Source organism: Zonotrichia leucophrys, chromosome 11 (genome assembly GCF_028769735.1).
Source record: "Zonotrichia leucophrys gambelii isolate GWCS_2022_RI chromosome 11, RI_Zleu_2.0, whole genome shotgun sequence".
NCBI lineage: Eukaryota > Metazoa > Chordata > Aves > Passeriformes > Passerellidae > Zonotrichia > Zonotrichia leucophrys.
Genome location: NC_088181.1, coordinates 2,476,167 through 2,495,446, shown reverse-complemented (window position 1 = coordinate 2,495,446; position 19,280 = coordinate 2,476,167). Strand labels below are relative to the sequence as shown.

Genomic DNA, 19,280 nt, shown 5'->3' with positions numbered 1-19,280 from the left:
AGCTGGCAGCTCTGTGCTCCTGTCCCCTGCTCCACCCTGCTCCTGCAGCTTTGTGCCCTACACACCAATCCCTGCAGGTGCTTGGCACAGGGAAAACTGAATTTTCCAAGCCTCAGGAACAGCCTGGCTGCTTTATCTTCTCATCCACCTGCTGCCACCATCAGTGCCACCTGCACGGCACGGAGGGGACAAGGTGGGAGCTGAGGAGGGGAGCCAGGATCAATCCCTGTCCCCGGGGTGCTGCCCCAGCAGGCGCTGCAGCTCCTCCTGGTCCTGGAAGGGATTCCTGCCGTACTCCCGGCGGATCCAGGCGCGGTACTGCCGGGAAAAGAGGCACGAGAGGTGCCAGGGTGAGGGAAAAGCTGAGAAACCCCAGAGAGAGAGAGAGCAGGGGGAAAGCAGCGAGCAAAGCAATTCCTGCAGCATCCCAGGCACAGCCAGCATGCAGGACAGTCCCAATCCTATGGGAGTTCACAGATGCAGTGGATGCCCCATCCCAGCACAGCCAGCATGCAGGAGGGTCCCATCCCACAGGATGGAGGGATGAAGAAGGAAGGAAGGGGCCAAGAGCAGCAGCAGGATGATGATGGGTAGGGTTAGAAAAGGAAGCCAGTGTGGATGATGTCCCGTCAGATGCAGTGGATCCCCATCCCCAGCAGGAAGGTCTCAGCCCCACACTCAGGCTGGAGGGATGAAGAAGGAAGGAAGGGACCAAGAGCAGCAGCAGAATGATGGGTAGTGTTAGAAAAGGGAATCAGTGTGGATGGATGTCCCCACAGATGCAGTGGATCCCTGATCTCAGCACTAGGATGATGGGTAGGGTTAGAAAAGGAACCCAGTGTGGATGGATGTCCCCACAGATGCTGAGGATGCCCCATCCCAGCACTAGGATGATGGGTAGGGTTAGAAAAGGAAGCCAGTGTAGATGGATGTCCACAGATGCAGTGGAACCCACATCCCCAGCCCAGAGCTGGCAGCACCCTCAGCTTCCCACACTGCCTGCAGCTGGGACAGCAGCTTTATTTACTCCTCCTTGCCAAGAAGCTGCTGCTGCTCCTCATGTGCCTGAATTCCTGTAAGGGGTGATTCCCAAAGCTGGTTTTTCCCCCCCCACAAGCAGTTGGTCCTTGCAAGGTGGGGCAGGTTTGATGTCAGAGCACCTCGGGAGGTTGTGGGGAGCTTCTCACCCCACTTGTCACAGATATCTTTTCATGAAAAATCCTTTCCTTAGGATTTTTTCCTCCTGAGAAGCTGAGAGGCCTCAAGAACAAAATGCAAACAATGGTTATCTGCTGCTGTGGAATGCAACAGGTGGATCTGTGATTGGTCTCATGTGGTTGTTTCTAATTAATGGCCAATCACAGTCCAGCTTTGTTATCATTCTTTCTTTTTCTATTCTTAGCTAGCCTTCTGATGAAATCCTTTCTTCTATTCTTTTAGTATAGTTTTAATATAATATGTATCATAAAATAATAAATCAAGCCTTCTGAAACATGGAGTCAGATCCTCATCCAAAAACCCCTGTGAACACCATCACACTCCTCCTCCTGTTCCTCTTCCTCCTCCTCCTCCCAGCCTGAAACCACAGCAGTGGGGCTGGAGCATCTTCCCCATTCCCTTCTCCCATCTGAGCTCCCTGGGGTGAAGGAAACTGAGGCAGCACAGCCCCAGAAGGTCCCCAGAAGGTCCAGGATGTTCCTCACAGGTTCGAACCAGCCAGGATTGAGGTTTGCCACCCACCAGGGCCATTCCAGGGCTGACATCACACACGAGTGGGAGTTTCAAGGAAAAGGCAGCTCTTGCTAAATCCCACAGACAGGCAAACACATCCCAGCACCTCCACCCTCGGCTGTGCTTAAGGGAAAGGGCTGCAAAGCCACTGGCAAAGCTGTGAGGTGATGGGGAAAGCAGCTTGGAAGGGAAAAGGAGGAAATTGTGGTGTCCGGGGTGGGTTTGGGGAGCAGGAGGAATGGCTGGGATGGAGGGAGGCACAGCAAGGCCCAGCCCAGGCCTGTGGGAAGGGCTGGGCAGAGCTGGCCCTGCCAGGGGAAGCCCTGCAGGGAATCTCCGGCACCGGGGGTGGTTTGTAATGCCCTGGAGCATCTGCCAGCCTCCTCCAGGGGCGTTCCTGGCAGCGGTGACAACGGGGCAGGGCCACATCCCCCGTGTGACAGCACCCGGGGACAGGGCTGGCCTTGGGGACAGTGCCGCAGGAACTTGGCCTTGGGGACAGTGTCACTGGTACTTGGCCATGGGGACAGTGCCACAGGCTGTCCCTGCTTCCTCCTGCCAGGACAGGAACCCCACAAGGGCTCAGGGGGACAACAGGGACCCCCTGTTTGCCATGGGAATCCCCAAAGAGCTCAGAGGGACAACAGGGACCTCCTGTTTGCCATGGGAACCCCCCCCCCAGGGGCTCAGGGGGAGCAGAGGAACCCCCTGTTTGCCACAGGGACCCCCTATTTGCCATAGGAACTCCCCCAGGGACCCCCTGTTTTCCACAGGGACCCCCTGTTTGCCTTGGGAATCCCTCCTGTAGGGCCTCAGGGGGAGCACAGGGACCCCCTGTTTGCCATGGGAACACCCCCAAAAGCTCAGGGGGACCCCCTATTTGCCGTGAGAATCCCCCCAGAGATCCCCTGTTTGCCTTGGGAACCCCCACTAAGGACCGCCTATTTGCCATAGAACCCCCCAGGGACCCCCTGTTTGCCACAGGGACCCCCTATTTGCCATAGAACCCCCCAGGGACTCCCTGTTTGCCACAGGAATCCCCCCAAGGGATTCCCATGGATTTAGGGGTGACAGGAGCTGTGACACCCCTTGCACACATCATTTCCAGGGTTTCCCTTCCCTTGCAGAGCTGTCTGTGCCCCATGGGAGGTTTGGGATGGGTGGAGGAGCAGAGTCCAGAGTGGGAGGTTGGAGGCAGCCACAGAGCCAGGTGGGAGCTGTGCTTTAAAAAGCTATTATTTTGTTTTTTAAGGTTTTTTCCCTTTGCTTTTTAAAGTTTTTTTTCCTTTCCTTTTTAAAGTTTTTTCCCTTTGCTTTTTTAAGGTTTTTTCCCTTTGCTTTTTAAGGTTTTCCCTCTGCTTTTAAAAGTTTTTTCCTTTGCTTTTTAAGGTCTTTGCCTTTAAAGGTCTTTCCTTTGCTTTTTAAGGTCTTTCCCTATGCTTTTAAAGGTTTTTTCCTTTGCTTTTTAAAGTTTTTCCCTTTGTTTTTTAGAGTTTTTTCCTTTGCTTTTTAAGGTTTTTCCCCATTGCTTTTTAAGGTTTTCTCCTTGCTTTTTAAAGTTTTTTTCCTTTGCTTTTTAAGGTCTTTTTCCTTTGCTTTTTAAGGTTTTCCCTTTATTTTTTAAGGTTTTCCCTTGCTTTTTAAGGTCTTTTTCCTTTGCTTTTTAAGGATTTTCCCTTTGCTTGTTTTTTTTCCTCTGCTTTTTAAGGTTTTTCCCCATTGCTTTTTAAGGTTTTCCCTCTGCTTTTAAAAGTTTTTTCCTTTGCTTTTTAAGGTCTTTGCCTTTAAAGGTCTTTCCCTCTGCTTTTTAAGGTTTTTCCCTCTGCTTTTAAAGGTTTTTTCCTTTGCTTTTTAAGGTCTTTCCCTTTGCTTTTTAATGTTTTTCCCTTTGCTTTTTAAGTTTTTTTTTTTTTTCCTTTGCTTTTTAAGGTCTTTCCCTATGCTTTTTAAGGTTTTCCCTCTGCTTTTAAAGGTTTTTTCCTTTGCTTTTTAAGGTCTTTCCCTCTGCTTTTTAAGGTTTTTCCCTCTGCTTTTTAAGGTTTTTTTCCTTTGCTTTTTAAGGTTTTTCCCTCTGCTTTCGAAGGCTTTCCAGGTCAAACGTGCAGCCCTGACCCCTGCACTGAGTGCTCTCCCTGGAATGCAGCTGGGCTCTGCTCCATCCTCCCTTCCCTGCTGGGACCCAGCCAGCCTCAGCTCCTGCTCTCCAAAACCTCATTTTGGGGAGAAAATGGGAGATTTCTCCATTTCTGCCTTCCACCTGCCCCTAGAGCAGGGCACTTGTGGCAGAGGGTGCCCAGACATCCCAAAACTCCTCACAAGAGCCTTCCTCCCCTCCCACTCCTCCTCTCCCTGCTGCATTCCCAGCTCCTTCCCGAGCTTCCCAAGGGACAAACTGCTCTCCCATCCTTCCTGCTGCATCCCAACGCCAGAAAACAAGTTTGGGGTTTTTAAGGGCTTTTTAAAGTGCACTCACACAATACCAAGGCAATTTTTTAGAATTTCTTTTTGTTTTTGCACACAACCCCCAAATCCAGCTGGGGCAAAGAGCTGCATGCAGAGGAGCCGTGCCTGGTTGCAAACCCCTCCAAAGCACCCAAGGATTTCAAGTTTGGGGTTTACCCCTCCAAGATGTACCCAAGAGTTTTAAGTTTGGGGTTTTGAAGTTTGGGGTTTTGAAGTTTATGGTTTTTCTAAAGTGCACTCACACATTATCAAGGCAATTTTGTTTTTAACTTTCTTTTTGTTTTTGCACACAAATCCCCAAATCCTCAGGTGATGAATGACATTCCCAAATCCAGCTGGGGCAAACAGCTGCATGCAGAGGAGCCATGCCTGGTTGCAAACCCCTCCAAAAGCACCCAAGGGTTTCAAATTTGGGGTTTTCAGGTTTGGAGTTTACCCCTCCAAAATGTACGAAGGTTTCAAGTTTGGGGTTTTTAAATTTGGATTTTTTAAGAACTTTTTTAAGTGCACTCACACAATATCAAGGCAATTTTTAATTTGCTTTTGCACACAAACCCCCAAATCCTCAGGTGGTAAATAACATTCCCAAATCCAGCTGGGGCAAACAGCTGCATGCAGAGGAGCCATGCCTGGTTGCAAACCCCTCCAAAAGCACCCAAGGATTTCAAATTTGGGGTTTTCAAGTTTGGAGAGTTTGGAGTTTACCCCTCCAAAATGCACCCATGGGTTTCAAATTTGGGGTTTTCAAGTCTGGGGTTTGGGGTTTTTAAATTTGGGTTTTTTAAGAACATTTTTAAGTGCACTCACACAATATCAAGGCAATTTTAAATTTGTTTTTGCACACAAATCCCCAAATCCTCAGGGGGTAAATAACATTCCCAAATCCAGCTGGGGCAAAGAGCTGCATGCAGAGGAGCCATGCCTGGTTGCAAACCCCTCCAAAGCACCCAAGGATTTCAAGTTTGGGGTTTATCCCTCCAAGATGTACCCAAGAGTTTTAAGTTTGGGGTTTTGAAGTTTATGGTTTTTCTAAAGTGCACTCACACATTATCAAGGCAAATTTGTTTTTAAATTTCTTTTTGTTTTTGCACACAAATCCCCAAATCCTCAGGTGGTAAATAACATTCCCAAATCCAGCTGGGGCAAAGAGCTGCATGCAGAGGAGCCATGCCTGGTTGCAAACCCCTCCAAAGCACCCAAGGGTTTCAAGTTTGGGGTTTTCAGGTTTGGAGAGTTTGGAGTTTACCCCTCCAAAATGTACACAAAGGTTTCAAGTTTGGGGTTTTTAAATTTGGGTTTTTTAAGAACTTCTTTAAGTGCACACACAATATCAAGGCAAATTTTAATTTTCAGGTGATGAATGACATCCCCAAATCCAGCTGGGGCAAACAGCTGCATGCAGAGGAGCCATGCCTGGTTGCAAACCCCTCCAAAAGCACCCAAGGGTTTCAAGTTTGGGGTTTTCAGGTTTGGAGAGTTTGGAGTTTACCCCTCCAAAATGTACCCAAGGGTTTCAAGTTTGGGGTTTTTAAATTTGGGTTTTTTAAGAACTTTTTTCTAAAGTGCACTCACACAATATCAAGGCAATTTTTAATTTGCTTTTGCACACAAATCCCCAAATCCTCACGTGGTAAATAACATTCCCAAATCCAGCTGGGGCCAAGAGCTGCATGCAGAGGAGCCGTGCCTGGTTGCAAACCCCTCCAAAGCACCCAAGGATTTCAAGTTTGGGGTTTACCCCTCCAAGATGTACCCAAGAGTTTTAAGTTTGGGGTTTTGAAGTTTATGGTTTTTCTAAAGTGCACTCACACATTAACAAGGCAATTTTGTTTTTAAATTTCTTTTTGTTTTTGCACACAAATCCCCAAATCCTCAGGTGGTAAATAACATTCCCAAATCCAGCTGGGGCAAAGAGCTGCATGCAGAGGAGCCATGCCTGGTTGCAAACCCCTCCAAAAGCACCCAAGGGTTTCAAATTTGGGGTTTTCAAGTTTGGAGAGTTTGGAGTTTACCCCTCCAAAATATACCCAAGGGTTTCAAATTTGGGGTTTTCAAGTTTGGAGAGTTTGGAGTTTACCCCTCCAAAATATACCCAAGGGTTTCAAGTTTGGGGTTTTTAAATCTGGATTTTTTTAAGAACTTTTTTAAGTGCACTCACACAATATCAAGGCAAATTTTAATTTTCAGGTGATGAATGACATTCCCAAATCCAGCTGGGGCAAACAGCTGCATGCTGCATGCCTGGTTGCAAACCCCTCCAAAGCACCCAAGGGTTTCAAATTTGGGGTTTTCAGGTTTGGAGTTTACCCCTCCAAAATGTACGAAGGTTTCAAGTTTGGGGTTTTTAAATTTGGATTTTTTAAGAACTTTTTTAAGTGCACTCACACAATATCAAGGCAAATTTTAATTTTCAGGTGATGAATGACATTCCCAAATCCAGCTGGGGCAAACAGCTGCATGCAGAGGAGCCATGCCTGGTTGCAAACCCCTCCAAAAGCACCCAAGGGTGCCTCACCTCGTGGAGCAGGGTGCTCTCGTACTCCTGCAGCTGCTGCTGGAAGCCGGGGTTGGGGCTGGCGTAGGAGCGGACGGCCCTGGTGGCAGCCAGGCAGCTCTGCCAGCCCAGCTCTGTCACTGTCATCAGGTATGCCACCAGCAGGGTGCTGCTGCGGGACACCCCGGCCAGGCTGGGCCGGGAGGAGCCCGTCAGGGAGGGGATCCTGCAGGAATCACCCTGGGATGTGGGCTGGAGGGGATGGGGAGCTCTGCTCTCACATTCTCACTGCTGCTGTCACCTCCCTGTCCCCTCCTCAAGCCACATCTTGGGTGCTCAGGGCGTCAGTGATGTTCAACACCAAGGACTCTTTTGGGACCCCATCCCTGATGTCTCAGCTTTAGCTTTTCTATTTTTCACATTCTGTGCTGCTTTAGTGTGCAGTTCTGAGATTCATATCAGATGAGGGAGTGTCTGACATCGTGAGCAAGCTAAAAATACTGAGCTTCTCATTCCTGGAAGGAGATGTCAGTCCAAGGATCCTCCAGCAAATTGGAGCATCACTAATGAGAGGATTTTCCCAGCCCAAAGTGATGCCTCAGGTTTTGGCTTTTCTATTTTTCCCATTCTGTGCTGCTTTAGTGTGTGGGTCTGGGCTCACATCAGGGATGCTGAGCTCTGTGCACAGAGCAGGGAGACAAAACAATTCCTGCTCCAGCTGGGCACCAAGGACAAATGATCCCAATCTCAGCCCAGGAGCACAAACACCGTGGGCTGGAGAGAGAAAAACAAGCAGGGTGGGACTGCCTGGGCTAAAGCTGGGATGGGACAATGAACTGCAAGGTGCAAATGGAGCAGAACTGATCCCAGGGAGAGACCCCGGGAGCGCTCGTGCATTTTGGGGCCATTTTGGTTCATCCTGGGTTCATTTTGGGACCATTTTGGTTCATCTTGGGTTCATTTTGGGGCCATTTTGGTTCATCTTGTGTTCATTTTGGGACCATTTGGGTTCATCTTGGGTTCATTTTGGGACCATTTTGGTTATCTTGGGTTCATTTTGGGGCCATTTTGGTTTCACCTTGGGTTCATTTTGGGACCATTTTGGTTCATCTTGGGTTCATTTTGGGACCATTTTGGTTCATCTTGGGTTCATTTTGGGACCATTTTGGTTCATCTTGGGTTCATTTTGGGACCATTTTGGTTCATTTTGGGACCATTTTGGTTATCTTTGGTTCATTTTGGGGCCATTTTGGTTCATCTTGAGTTCATTGTGGGACCATTTTGGGTTCAATTTGGGGCCATTTTGGTTCATCTTGGGTTCATTTTGGGACCATTTTGGGTTCATTTTTGGACCATTTTGGTTCACCTTGGGTGCAGCCCTGGCTGGGCTCTTGTGCTGCCCAAGGTGGATCCATGGAGGAGATCCTTTTCATAAATCCCTGCTTTATTCTGTAACTCTGCCCAGCCTCTGTCCCAGCTCAGCCTTCCCAGGGCACCATCCCAAAGGATGTCAGGGCTCTGAGGGGTCCCAGCAGCTCTCACCAGTGCACCAGGCAGCCTCCCCCTGCGAGCCGGCACTCGTGGATGAACTGGATGCTCTCCTTGAAGTGCTGCAGCCTGCAGGGGGAGAGGCAGAGGTGAGGAGGGAAGGGCTGCCTGTCCCTGCAGGCACCTTGCAAACACCAGCACGGTCACTGCCGAGGGTTTTCCACCAACCCGGGGCCACCAGCATGGGGTGGGAGCAGAGATCCTTCCTCTGCCAGCTGAAGGTGATGCCTCAGGTTTGAGCTTTTATATCTTTCAGGTTCTGTGCTGCTTTAGTGGGTGGGTCTGAGCTTCATACTAGGGGATGGTGAGCTCTCTGCACAGAGTTATTAAGCTAAAAATTAGTTATTAAGTATTAAGTTATTAAGTTAAAAATTAGTTAATAAGTTAAAAATAGGTATTAAGTAGGTATTAAATTATTAAGTTAAAAATTAGTTATAAGTTAAAAAGTAGTTATTAAGTTATTAAGTTAAAAATTAGTTATTAAGTTAAAAATAGTGATTAAGTTAAATGATAGTTATTAAGTTATCAAGTTAAAAATTAGTTATTACATTAAAAAATTACTTATAAAATAGCTATTAAGTTAAAACTAAAAATAATTTAAGTATCATTTCTTAATTAAACAGTTTATGCTTAAAAAATCTTATAAAAATAGGGAGATACAACTCCATTTTTAACTTATTAAAGCACTATAAAACTCACAATCTGTGAAATATCTGTAATATAAATAAAGTAACCTGTAATATAAATAATGTAAATAAAATAATCTGTAATATAAATAATATAAATAAAATAATCTGTTACATAAATAAAAACCAAGGAACACCTAAACACAAACAAAAAATAACACGTCACACATTTAGCCCAACCTTAACAAAAAAAACCCTGTCATATAAATAAAAACCAATAAACATCTAAATTTTTAAAAAAAATACCATCTCACACATTTAATCCCAACCTTCTCAAAAAAAATAATATAAATAAAAACCAATAAACATCTAAATAAAAAAAAATACCATCCCACACATTTAATCCCAACCTTAACAAAAAAAGAAAACAACAAATTCCACTCAGAAGAGTGGGTTTTGGCAGCCCCTCTGCACAATGCTGGACTTCCTCTGCTGCGCGTGACGGGGTGGGTGGGAGCCCTCGCTGCCTTCCTGATTTCTCAGAAGCCAAAGCTTGACCTCCCGCAGTCATTCCCTCTGCCAAGGGAGCTGCTCTCCCTCTGGGAGCTCTCCAGAAGCTCCTCCATCCCTGCTGGCCCATGGGGAGGTGTCGGATCTCAGGATCTCAGTCCTGAGGTGCTGAGCCACCGAGACCACCTTGGGGGGCTCGGGAGTCCTGGAATGTTCCAGAAGTGTCTGGTGGCTGGACTTTGATCCTACACAGGAGACGACACCTGTATGAGGATAGGAGGACTTCACCAGGGTGAATGGTGAAGGGATTGGTTAATTAGAGAGTGAAACACAGGGTTTAGGATTTATGTACAGGGGAGTTTAGAGAAGTAAGATGGAGGAATTGGGGTGTGTCCTGTCCTTCTTCTTCTTCTTCTTCTCCTCCATCTTCTTTGGTGATGGTGGCACCTTTGGATTGGTTATTACTGAGAGTGCACCGAGTAATAAGAATAAATGGTATTGGGGAAAAATGATAAGTATTGTACACGTAACAATGGGTATAAAGATACGTGGCTGCCCCGGAGGGTGGACAGTGTGCTCATGGGGAGGGTGTTTGTTCTTCACCCTGCCCCAGAGCGCTGCGCTCAGTGCTGTCCGAGCAGCCAAAATGAATTAATTCAGGAATTGCAGGGGGGTTCTGCTTCCCTGGAACAGGAGGGGAGGTGAGGGAGGATCTGACATCGTAAGCAGGCTAAAAATACTGAGCCTCTCATGCCTGGAAGGAGATGGCAGTCCAAGGATGCTCCAGCAAGTGGAGCATCACCATCTACAAGGATTTTCCCTGCCCAAAGTGATGCCTCAGGGTTAAACTTTTATGTTTTTCACATTCTGTGCTGCTTTAGTGTGTGGGTCTGGGTTCACATCAGGGGATGCTGAGCTCTGTGCACAGAGCAGGGAGACAAAACAATTCCTGCTCCAGCTGGGCACCAAGGACAAATGATCCCAATCTCAGCCCAGGAGCACAAACCCCGTGGGCTGGAGAGAGAAAAACAAGCAGGGTGGGACTGCCTGGGCTAAAGCTGGAATGGGACAATGAACTGCAAGGTGCAAATGGAGCAGAACTGATCCCAGGGAGAGACCCCGGGAGCGCTCGTGCATTTTGGGGCCATTTTGGTTCATCCTGGGTTCATTTTGGGACCATTTTGGTTCATCTTGGGTTCATTTTGGGGCCATTTTGGTTCATCCTGGGTTCATTTTGGGGCCATTTTGGTTCATCTTGGGTTCATTTTGGGATGATCATTTTGGGACCAGTTTGGTTCATTTTGGGACCATTTTGGTTCACCTTGGGTGCAGCCCTGGCTGGGCTCTTGTGCTGCCCAGGGTGGATCCATTGATTAGATCCTTTTAATAAATCCCTGCTTTATTCTGTAGCTCTGCCCAAACTCTGCTCTAGCTCAGCCTTCCCAAGGCATCAAAATCTCATCCCAGGGGACTTGCCTGCTTGTCCTGCTGCTCTTCACAGAGCACACAACATCCCCCAGGGCCTGCAGGTGCTGCCCACTCAGTTCCAAACTCTCCAGATCCCAGTGCTCCCCTTCAGCCCCTTGGCAGGACCAGCAGGAACTTTCTCTACTTGCAAGGACACCATGCTCATGTTCCATCTTGCATCCCTGTCCCATATCCCAAAGGATTTGTCCCCTCCATCCATCCTCACCCACTCCACGGGTGTTTTTCCCACAGGGAAAGCTCTGCCTGTGCTTTTCCAAGCGCGGGATCACGCCGTGGAATTAGCGCTGAGCTCCCCAATCACACAAAGCAGCACACAAAGTTCACCAGGATTGTGAAATCCAAGGCATAAACTGACAAGCAGAAAATAGTTTCTTGAATAACTCTTCCTTCCTGCAGGCAGCCTTATCTTCTTTTTTTTTTTTTTTTCCCTTTTTTTTTTAATTTTTTTTTTCCCTTTCGTAGACACGCCACGAGCGCAAAGAAATGAGCGAAGGGGGAAAAAATAACAACCAAAAAATCCCAGTTCTTGCTGAGGCAGGGTTTTCTTGTAAAGCTTCTCTTTCCGCTCAGCCAGAGCATGAGCAAGCAGGATTCCACCCCCAGGCACGGCTGCTGCCAAGGATGCTGGAAAAAACAGCACCTCCACAGGCAGGGACTTGGAAATTAAGTTTTGATGCTTTTTAGGGCTTGATTGTAGAGAAAAATCCCCTGGATTTGCCAATTTGCTGGTGCAAATTGTTGATTTATTGGTGCTCGTCACCCAAAGCAGCAGCATCCCAAAAAATCCTGGGAATTCATCCCAGCTCTTCTCAGCAGCTTCATCTCCAAAGCAGCATTCCAAGAGTTATGAGCGTGGGTCATTGCTTTATATGGCAAAAAATAATTTATATTTTAATAAATTTCTCATTTAAAAAAATAAATGCCTTGAGGACTGACACAAATCATCTTCCTAACACTCCAGCTTTCAATCCTGCCCAGTGGAATAGCTCTGAAATTTGACAAAAAATCACATTTCCTCCCTGCAAACACACAGTAAAAATATATTTTAAGCCCTAAAATGTTATTTACCACATAAAAATGAACCCCAGCTTCTGGGAAGCTCGGGGATTATGAGAAATTTCACAGCATGAATGGACTAAACCTTCATCCTGCACAACCTGAGCTTTTATTGACCAACAGGAAAAAGGGTGGGAAATCACTTACAGGTTTTGACTGGATGAATCCGAGGCTGGGATACACAGATAGGTCATGTCCTGCAATACAAAATAAAACAGTCACAAAACACCTCCAAGAATCACAAAATCCTCCATTCCTCTCTCTTTTTTTTCCTTCCTCTGTTGACCCTGAGAGGCGAAGAAAGCTGAAAACCACTTTGTGGTTTGCTCCACTGCAATGGACGAGTGCATCCATCCCACCCCACTGATTTCCCCCCAATCCCACAGGACAGACCAGGCTGTGGGGACAACTCAAATACTCAGGAACACCCCAAAACGGAGCCAGGGAGCCCCAAACTCCACCAGGAAGACGTGCACTGACAAAGCCACTCTCATCAATGAGTTATTTCCTCCCTGTCCTTTTAATACCCCGTAAATCATCTGCTGCCTGCTGGCCTGGGTCAGATTACTTTCCTCCCCTTAAAACATCGCTTCCTCGATCCTCCCTGCTCAGGGCTAAATTTAGATCCTTTTCATCTGGGGGTTGGGGTGGCTTTTTTAATCCTTTCTTAGCAAAATATGGTGGGGGAAATCCTGCAGCCAGAGCGCCAGGGATTGCCCCATCTCCATCAGCTTCACCTGGACCGCCCTCCAGCCAAGGAGGCTGGAAAATTGGGTTATTTAAGGAAAGAAGGGGCAGAGCAGGATGGGCACAGGGATAATTCTGTGCTGGGGTGACCCACAGGATTTCCACCCACAGCTCCACGCCTGGTGCATCCCAACATGTCCCAGGCTGGGAAGAGGCACCAAATCCACCATGGAGAAGCCAAAAGGATTTTGACCCATCCCAAAGCTCAATCCGCAGCCCTAGGCCAGGATGAACCCCAGGGCTGCTCCTGGGGCTGGGTGTCCCTGTCCCGGGTGTCCCTGTCCCCGTCCCACCATGCCAGTGGCGCTGGGGTTTGCGGTCACCGCTGGGGCCGTGATTGACACATTGCAAAACCCCCCCGGGCCTTCCGCTTCCCCTCCGCGGGCTCTGCTCCGTGGTGTAAGCGCTGTGTGCGCTCTGCTCCGTGGTGGAAGGGCTGCGGGCTCTTTGTTCCATGGTGTAAGCACTCTGAGCGCTTTGCTCCGTGGTGTAAGGGTTGTGGGCTCTGTTCCCTGGTGTAAGGGATGCATGTGCTTTGCTCCGTGGTGTAATCGTGTGTGCGCTTTGCTCCATGGTGTAAGCGCTGTGTGCACTCTGCTCCATGGTGTAAGTGCTGTGTGCACTTTGTTCCCCATTCTAAGCATTCTGAGCGCATTGCTCCGTGGTGTAAGGGCTGTGTGCACTCTGCTCCCAGGTGTAAGGGCTGTGGGCTCTTTGATCCATGGTGTAAGCATTCTGAGTGCTTTGCTCCATGGTGTAAGAGTTGTGGGGTCTGTTCCCTGGTGTAAGGGATGCATGTGCTTTGCTCCATGGTGTAATCGTGTGTGCGCTTTGCTCTGTGGTGTAAGGGCTGCGAGCTCTTTGTTCCATGGTGTAAGCATTCTGAGTGCTTTGCTCCCTGGTGTAAGGGATGCATGCACTTTGCTCCCTGGTGTAAGCACCCTGTGCTTTGCTCCATGGTGTAAGCGCTGTGTGCACTCTGCTCCCTGGTGTAAGGGTTGCGTGCACTTTGTTCCCCATTGTAAGCATTCTGAGCGCTTTGCTCCATGGTGTAAGCGCTGTGTGCACTCTGCTCCCTGGTGTAAGGGCTGTGTGCGCTTTGCTCCATGGTGTAAGTGCTCTGAGCGCTTTGCTCCGTGGTGTAAGCACTCCAAGCACTTTGCTCCATGGTGTAAGTGCTGCGTGCGCTTTGCTCCATGGGGTAAGCACTCTGTATGCTTTGCTCCGTGGTGTAAGTGCTCCAAGCACTTTGGTCTGTTTTGTAAGCACCCTGTGCACTTTGCTCCCCGTTGTAAGCTCTCCGTGCGCTTTGCTCCATGGTGTAAGTGCTTTGTGTGCTTTGCTCCATAGTGTAAGTGCTCCAAGCGCTTTGCTCAGTGTTGTAGGCGCTCCGTGTGCTTTTCTCCCTGTCTGGCCCAGCCCCGTGCCCGCTAGCCCTGGCTGCTGCCCCAGCCCCAGCCCGTTTGTCCTTCCCTGGGCTCTGTCCCACTCCCAGTACTCAGCGCCTCAGCAGGGGAAAGGGCCCAGGTTTTGCTGGGGATCCCAAAAGGATGAGGGGTCCTGGTGGTCCCGTTCCCTTTCTGCAGCACCCCAACACTGGGGTGAAGCACCCCCAGCACCAGGAGGATGTGGAGCTGCTGGAGAGAGCCAGGGAAATGCTCCAAAAGCTGGGAAAACTCTGCTGTGGAGCCAGGCTGGGAGAGCTGGGGGTGCTCACCTGGAGAGGAGAAGCTCCAGGGAGAGCTCAGAGCCCCTGAAGGGACTCCAGGAGAGCTGGGGAGGGACTGGGGACAAGGGATGGAGGGACAGGACACAGGAATGGCTCCCAGTGCCAGAGGGCAGCCATGGATGGGAGATTGGGAATTGGGAATTGTTCCCTGGTAGGGTGGGAAGATGCCCAGAGCAGCTGTGGCTGCCCCGCATCCCTGGCAGTGCCCAAGGCCAGCTTGGATGGAGTTTGGAGCACCCTGGGATGGTGTAAGTTGTCCCTGTCCCCCTGCAGGTCCCCAGCACCCCATGGCCATGCCCCTCACTCCTCTGGGAGCCGAACCTGCAGCTGCTCCTCACACTTGGAACCATCCGGGCAGGATTTGTGCAGGAGAGACCCGTCCCATACCCCTGCCACCAGCCCAGCTCCCTCCTGCCTCAGTTTCCCCAGCCAGCATCCCGCAGCGAGCCCGGAGGAGCGGGGACACGGAGCGGGGACACGGAGCGGGGATACCGGGCAGGGACACCGAGAGGGACACGAGCGGGGACCACGGAAGCAGGGACACCGGGCACGAGGGACACCGGGCAGGGACACCAAGGCAGGAGGGACACCGAGCGGGGACACCAAGGGGAGGGACACACGGGCAGGGGGGACACGAGCGGGGACACCGAGAGGGACACCGGGCAGGGGACACCGGGCAGGGACACCGAGCAGGGACACCGGGCAGGGGACACCGAGCAGGGGACACCGGGCAGGGACACCGGCTAGGGAACCGGGCAGGGACACCGGGCAGGGGACACCGAGCAGGGACACAGCGGGCACGGAGGACACCGAGCAGGGACACCGGCGGGACACCGAGCAGGGACACCGAGCAGGGACACAGAGCGGGGACACCAAGCAGGGACACCGGGCAGGGACACCGGGCAGGGGACACAGAGCGGGGACACCAAGCAGGGACACCGGGCAGGGACACCGGGCAGGGACACCGAGCAAGGGACACGAGCAAGGACACGGCAGGGACACCGAGCGGGACACGAGCGGGACACCGGGCAGGGACACCGAGCAGGGACACCGACAGACAGGGGACACCGAGCGGGAGACCACCGAGCGCGGGACACGGAGCACGAGGGGACACGAGCGGGGCACAGCGGACACGAGCGGGGAACCGGGCAGGGAGGACACCGGGCAGGGACACCGGCGGGAACCGGGCAGGGCCCGGGGACACCGAGCGGGGACACCGAGCGGGGACACCGAGCAGGGACACCGAGCGGGGACACCGAGCGGGGACACCGGGCAGGGACACCGAGCGGGGACACCGGGCAGGGGACACCGGTGCCAGCTCCGGCTGCGGTCCCGCCGTGTCCCCTCCCCGCCGGGGCTCCATTCGCGGGGCGCCGCCGCCCTCTCGTGGGGACCCGAGAGGCACCGGGCACCCTCCGGGCACGGCCCCGCAGCGCTGCGGGTGCCGCCTGGCCCCCAAAACCACCCAAACACCCCAGTGCGCCCCAAAAACCACCCAAACACCTCGGTGTCCCCCAAAATCCACCCAAGAACCCCGCTGTCCCCCAAAACACACCCAAACACCCCACTGCACCCCAAAAACCACCCGAGCACCTCACTGCACCCCAAAAATCACCCAAGCACCCTGGTGCCCCCAAAAACCATCCAAGCACCTCACTGCACCCCAAAAACCACCCAAACACCCCGCTGCCCCCCCAAAATCCCCACTGCCCCCAAAAAGCATCCAAACACCCCGCTGCCCCCCAAAAACCATCCAAACACCCCGCTGCCCCCCAAAAACCACCCAAACACCCCGCTGCCCCCCAAAAACCCCACTGCCCCCCAAAAAACATCCAAACACCCCGCTGCTCCCCCAAAAACCCCACTGCCCCCAAAAAGCATCCAAACACCCCGCTGCCCCCCAAAAACCCCACTGCCCCCCAAAAAGCATCCAAACACCCCGCTGCACCCCAAAAAACACCCAAGCACCCTGGTGCCCCCTCCCCAAATCCATCACTGAGCCCCTTTGGGCAGCATCGCCTGGTGCCAATTGGTGCAACTGGGTGTAAATTGGTGCAACTCGGTGTAAATCACTATAAATCGGTGCAAATCAGTGCAAACCCAGCGTTTCTTCTCCCCAGGCCAGGAGGAGCCCCCGGGTGTCCCTTCCCAGCTCCTGCTGCCCCGGGTGCCCCCAGCCAGGCCCTCACCTCCAGCACGGGCTTGGCGCCGCTGTGGACGGACAGGATGTGGGTCACCCCCTTGCTCTGCAGGTTCTCGTGGTCCTCAGAGTCTGGAAACGGGAGCCATGTGGGAATTACCTGCCCTGCTGGGATCCCTGACCCCCGTTCCAGCCCTGCCTCTCATCCCACACGCTGCAGGGAGGAGGTTGGACACCCCTGGGATGCACTGGGTGCTCAGCAGGTTCCTAAAGCCCTCCCTAAAATCAGAAATTATCCTGAGAACTCAGACAAAGCTGTTGTTGTCCTTGCTGTTGAGGAGGTTTCAGATATGCCATGAATTTCCTGGGGTTCCAACATGGTTGGTGAGCACAGCTGTCACAGATATGTTTTATGAAAAATCCTTTCTTTAGGATTTTTCCTCCTGAGAAGCTGAGAAGCCTCAGGAACAAAATGTAAACATTGATTATCTGCTGCTGTGGAATGCAACAGGTGCATCTGTGGTGATTAATCTATGTTAGGTGTTTGTAATTAATGTCCAATCACAGTCAGCTGGCTCAAACACAGAGCCCAAGTCACAAACTTTTGTTATCATTCTTTCCTATGCTATTCTTAGCCAGCTTTCTGATGAAACCTCTTCTTCTATTCTTTTAGTATAGTTTAAATGTAATATATATCATAAAATAATAAATCAGCCTTCTGAAACATGGAGTCAGATCCTCATCTCTTCCCTCAACATGTGAACACACAGCTCCCAGTGGACAGATCCCTTTTCTGGTTGGACTGGGATCACTGGAAATTGGGATGAGGATCTGGGGCAGCTCTGGAGCTCTGGAAGATGCTGAGGTTCCCAGCTGGGAGCACATGGAGTCGCCAAGGAGAGGAATCCTCCAGCCCTGCCAGCTGCCCAAGGACCCCACAGCACCAGGGAGGGGCAGGGAATTCACTCACCACGAATATTCCCCAGGTAGAGGCCGGTGACAATCTGGGAGGTGACAAAAAAGGAGAGAGAGGATTCAGATGGCACCAGGAATGTGGTACATGATGTGGTGGGAATGAGCTCCAGCAGGACCAGGATGGACACCTGGCACCAAACTGCCCAGGCCATGCCAAACCAAGCACCCAAATCCATGGATCATTCCCATAAACCAGCAGAAAAGGCTGAGCCCAAAGGAGAGCAGAGCTCAGGAACAACTCAGCACAGGCATGGGAGGAGTTTGGATGTGATCCTCTGGAGCTCCAAAGGTTGCATCTGCCAGCTGGGGATGGATGGATGCTATTTATAGCAGGATTTCTATTTATTGCCGTTTAAGAGATGTCAAGGCTGCCGATTTGGTCTCCAACTCGCTGCTGCAGGGTTATGAAGGAGAAAAGGGACAGCTGGAGGTGTTTAAGGGGTGTGAGAAACCTGCCAGAGCATTTCCAGAGGCACAGAAAGACAGAGCTGGTTAGCAGCTGGACTTGCTGCTGCCCTTCTGGCCAAAGAACCCTGGTTTGAGGAGTTTTAGGGTTTTCAGCAGCACTGGGTCCCATCCAGCTGGGTGCAAACACCTGGATTCAGCACAGCACAAACTGTGGAGGGGAATGCAGAGCCCTGCATGTCACGGGAGTCCAAAATTGGATCCTACAAAAGGGTCTGCACCAATCCAGCCCTTGACAACAACAGCCTGGGCTCCCCAAAGGGTTTGGTGGCACTGGGGGCTGTAAAGGGCACTTTGGGTGCTGGAAAAGGCACTTTGGGGGCTGTAAAGGGCACTTTGCCTGTCATGCTGAGTTCACAGGGGGTGAATCCCCAGTGTTAAACCACATCAGAGCCATGCAGAGGGAGTTTGCCCTGATCTGATCTCTCTGTTGCTGTCCCAGAGTCTAATTTTAAACCGGAGGACTCACATTCCAAGTGGTTATTTAAGGACAGCAACAGAAATTGATCCCCTCCTCCAGCCCTGGAGGAAAAAGCAGCATTAAAACCACACTTCCCCCATTGCTGGGGCACACCCCGAGGGTGGGAAGGGGGGATTTTCCCTGTTATCCCTGAGGATGAAAATGCCAAGGTTTTACCACGCCAGGGATGAGCAGTTAATGCCAGCTGTCACTTTTCTGCCACCTGCACACACTGAGCTCTTCACCCCGGATATAAAGCTCAGATTTAAATCCCTGTTTGTTTTCCTAATTCTCTTGAAGTGCTTGGAATTCCAGAGGGCTGTGGGAAAGGGGAAGAAGGTGCAGACAGCTGTATTTAGGGACCTGGGAAGGGCATCCATGGGCTGCAGAAGGAGAGAACGTGCTGGCCACCATCCCACTGTCCCCTGTACCTTGCTCATTCCAGTCCCCATGGGTTTCCTCTCCCCAGGATCAGGATTTGGGTGGTTTCTCAGTCTCCAAGGCTGCCTGCAAACAAACACCCCAAATTCCCAGTGAGGATGATGAGGTCTGACCCCCTCCCAGGGCAGGAGGAAGGGGAACACGCCAGGAGGGGAGCAAGCAGAGCCCTGGCAAACTCAGCTCACCTGAGGCTGCTCCAGCAGGTCCTGCTGCTGCTCTGGAGGGAAGGGAGCAGAGAGTGGCTGTGCCAGGAAGGGGAGGATGAAATAAAGATCTGGGATCATGGCAAGGCTCAGATTTCTCTCCTGGCCTCCCTGGGTTCCACAGCTTTTTGGGAAGGACAGACCCAGGAGGAACTCCCTTATCCCAGCAGCACTGAAACTCCAGTATTTGCTCCAAAACAAATC

At 51.1% G+C, this 19,280-nt stretch overlaps 1 protein-coding gene across 1 annotated transcript; it reads right to left on the bottom strand.

Annotated features, from left to right (window-relative positions):
* Window positions 1-219: 219 nt before the first annotated feature.
* Window positions 220-18,884, bottom strand: LOC135452971 (dual specificity protein phosphatase 22-A-like). The gene is made up of 7 exons (XM_064723526.1): window positions 18,864-18,884; window positions 17,503-17,536; window positions 16,582-16,664; window positions 12,064-12,113; window positions 8,231-8,305; window positions 6,710-6,881; window positions 220-318 (listed from the first exon to the last, which is right to left on the bottom strand). Exons 1-7 carry the CDS (start codon window positions 18,882-18,884, stop codon window positions 220-222), a joined length of 534 nt encoding a protein of 177 aa, XP_064579596.1.
* Window positions 18,885-19,280: the final 396 nt, after the last annotated feature.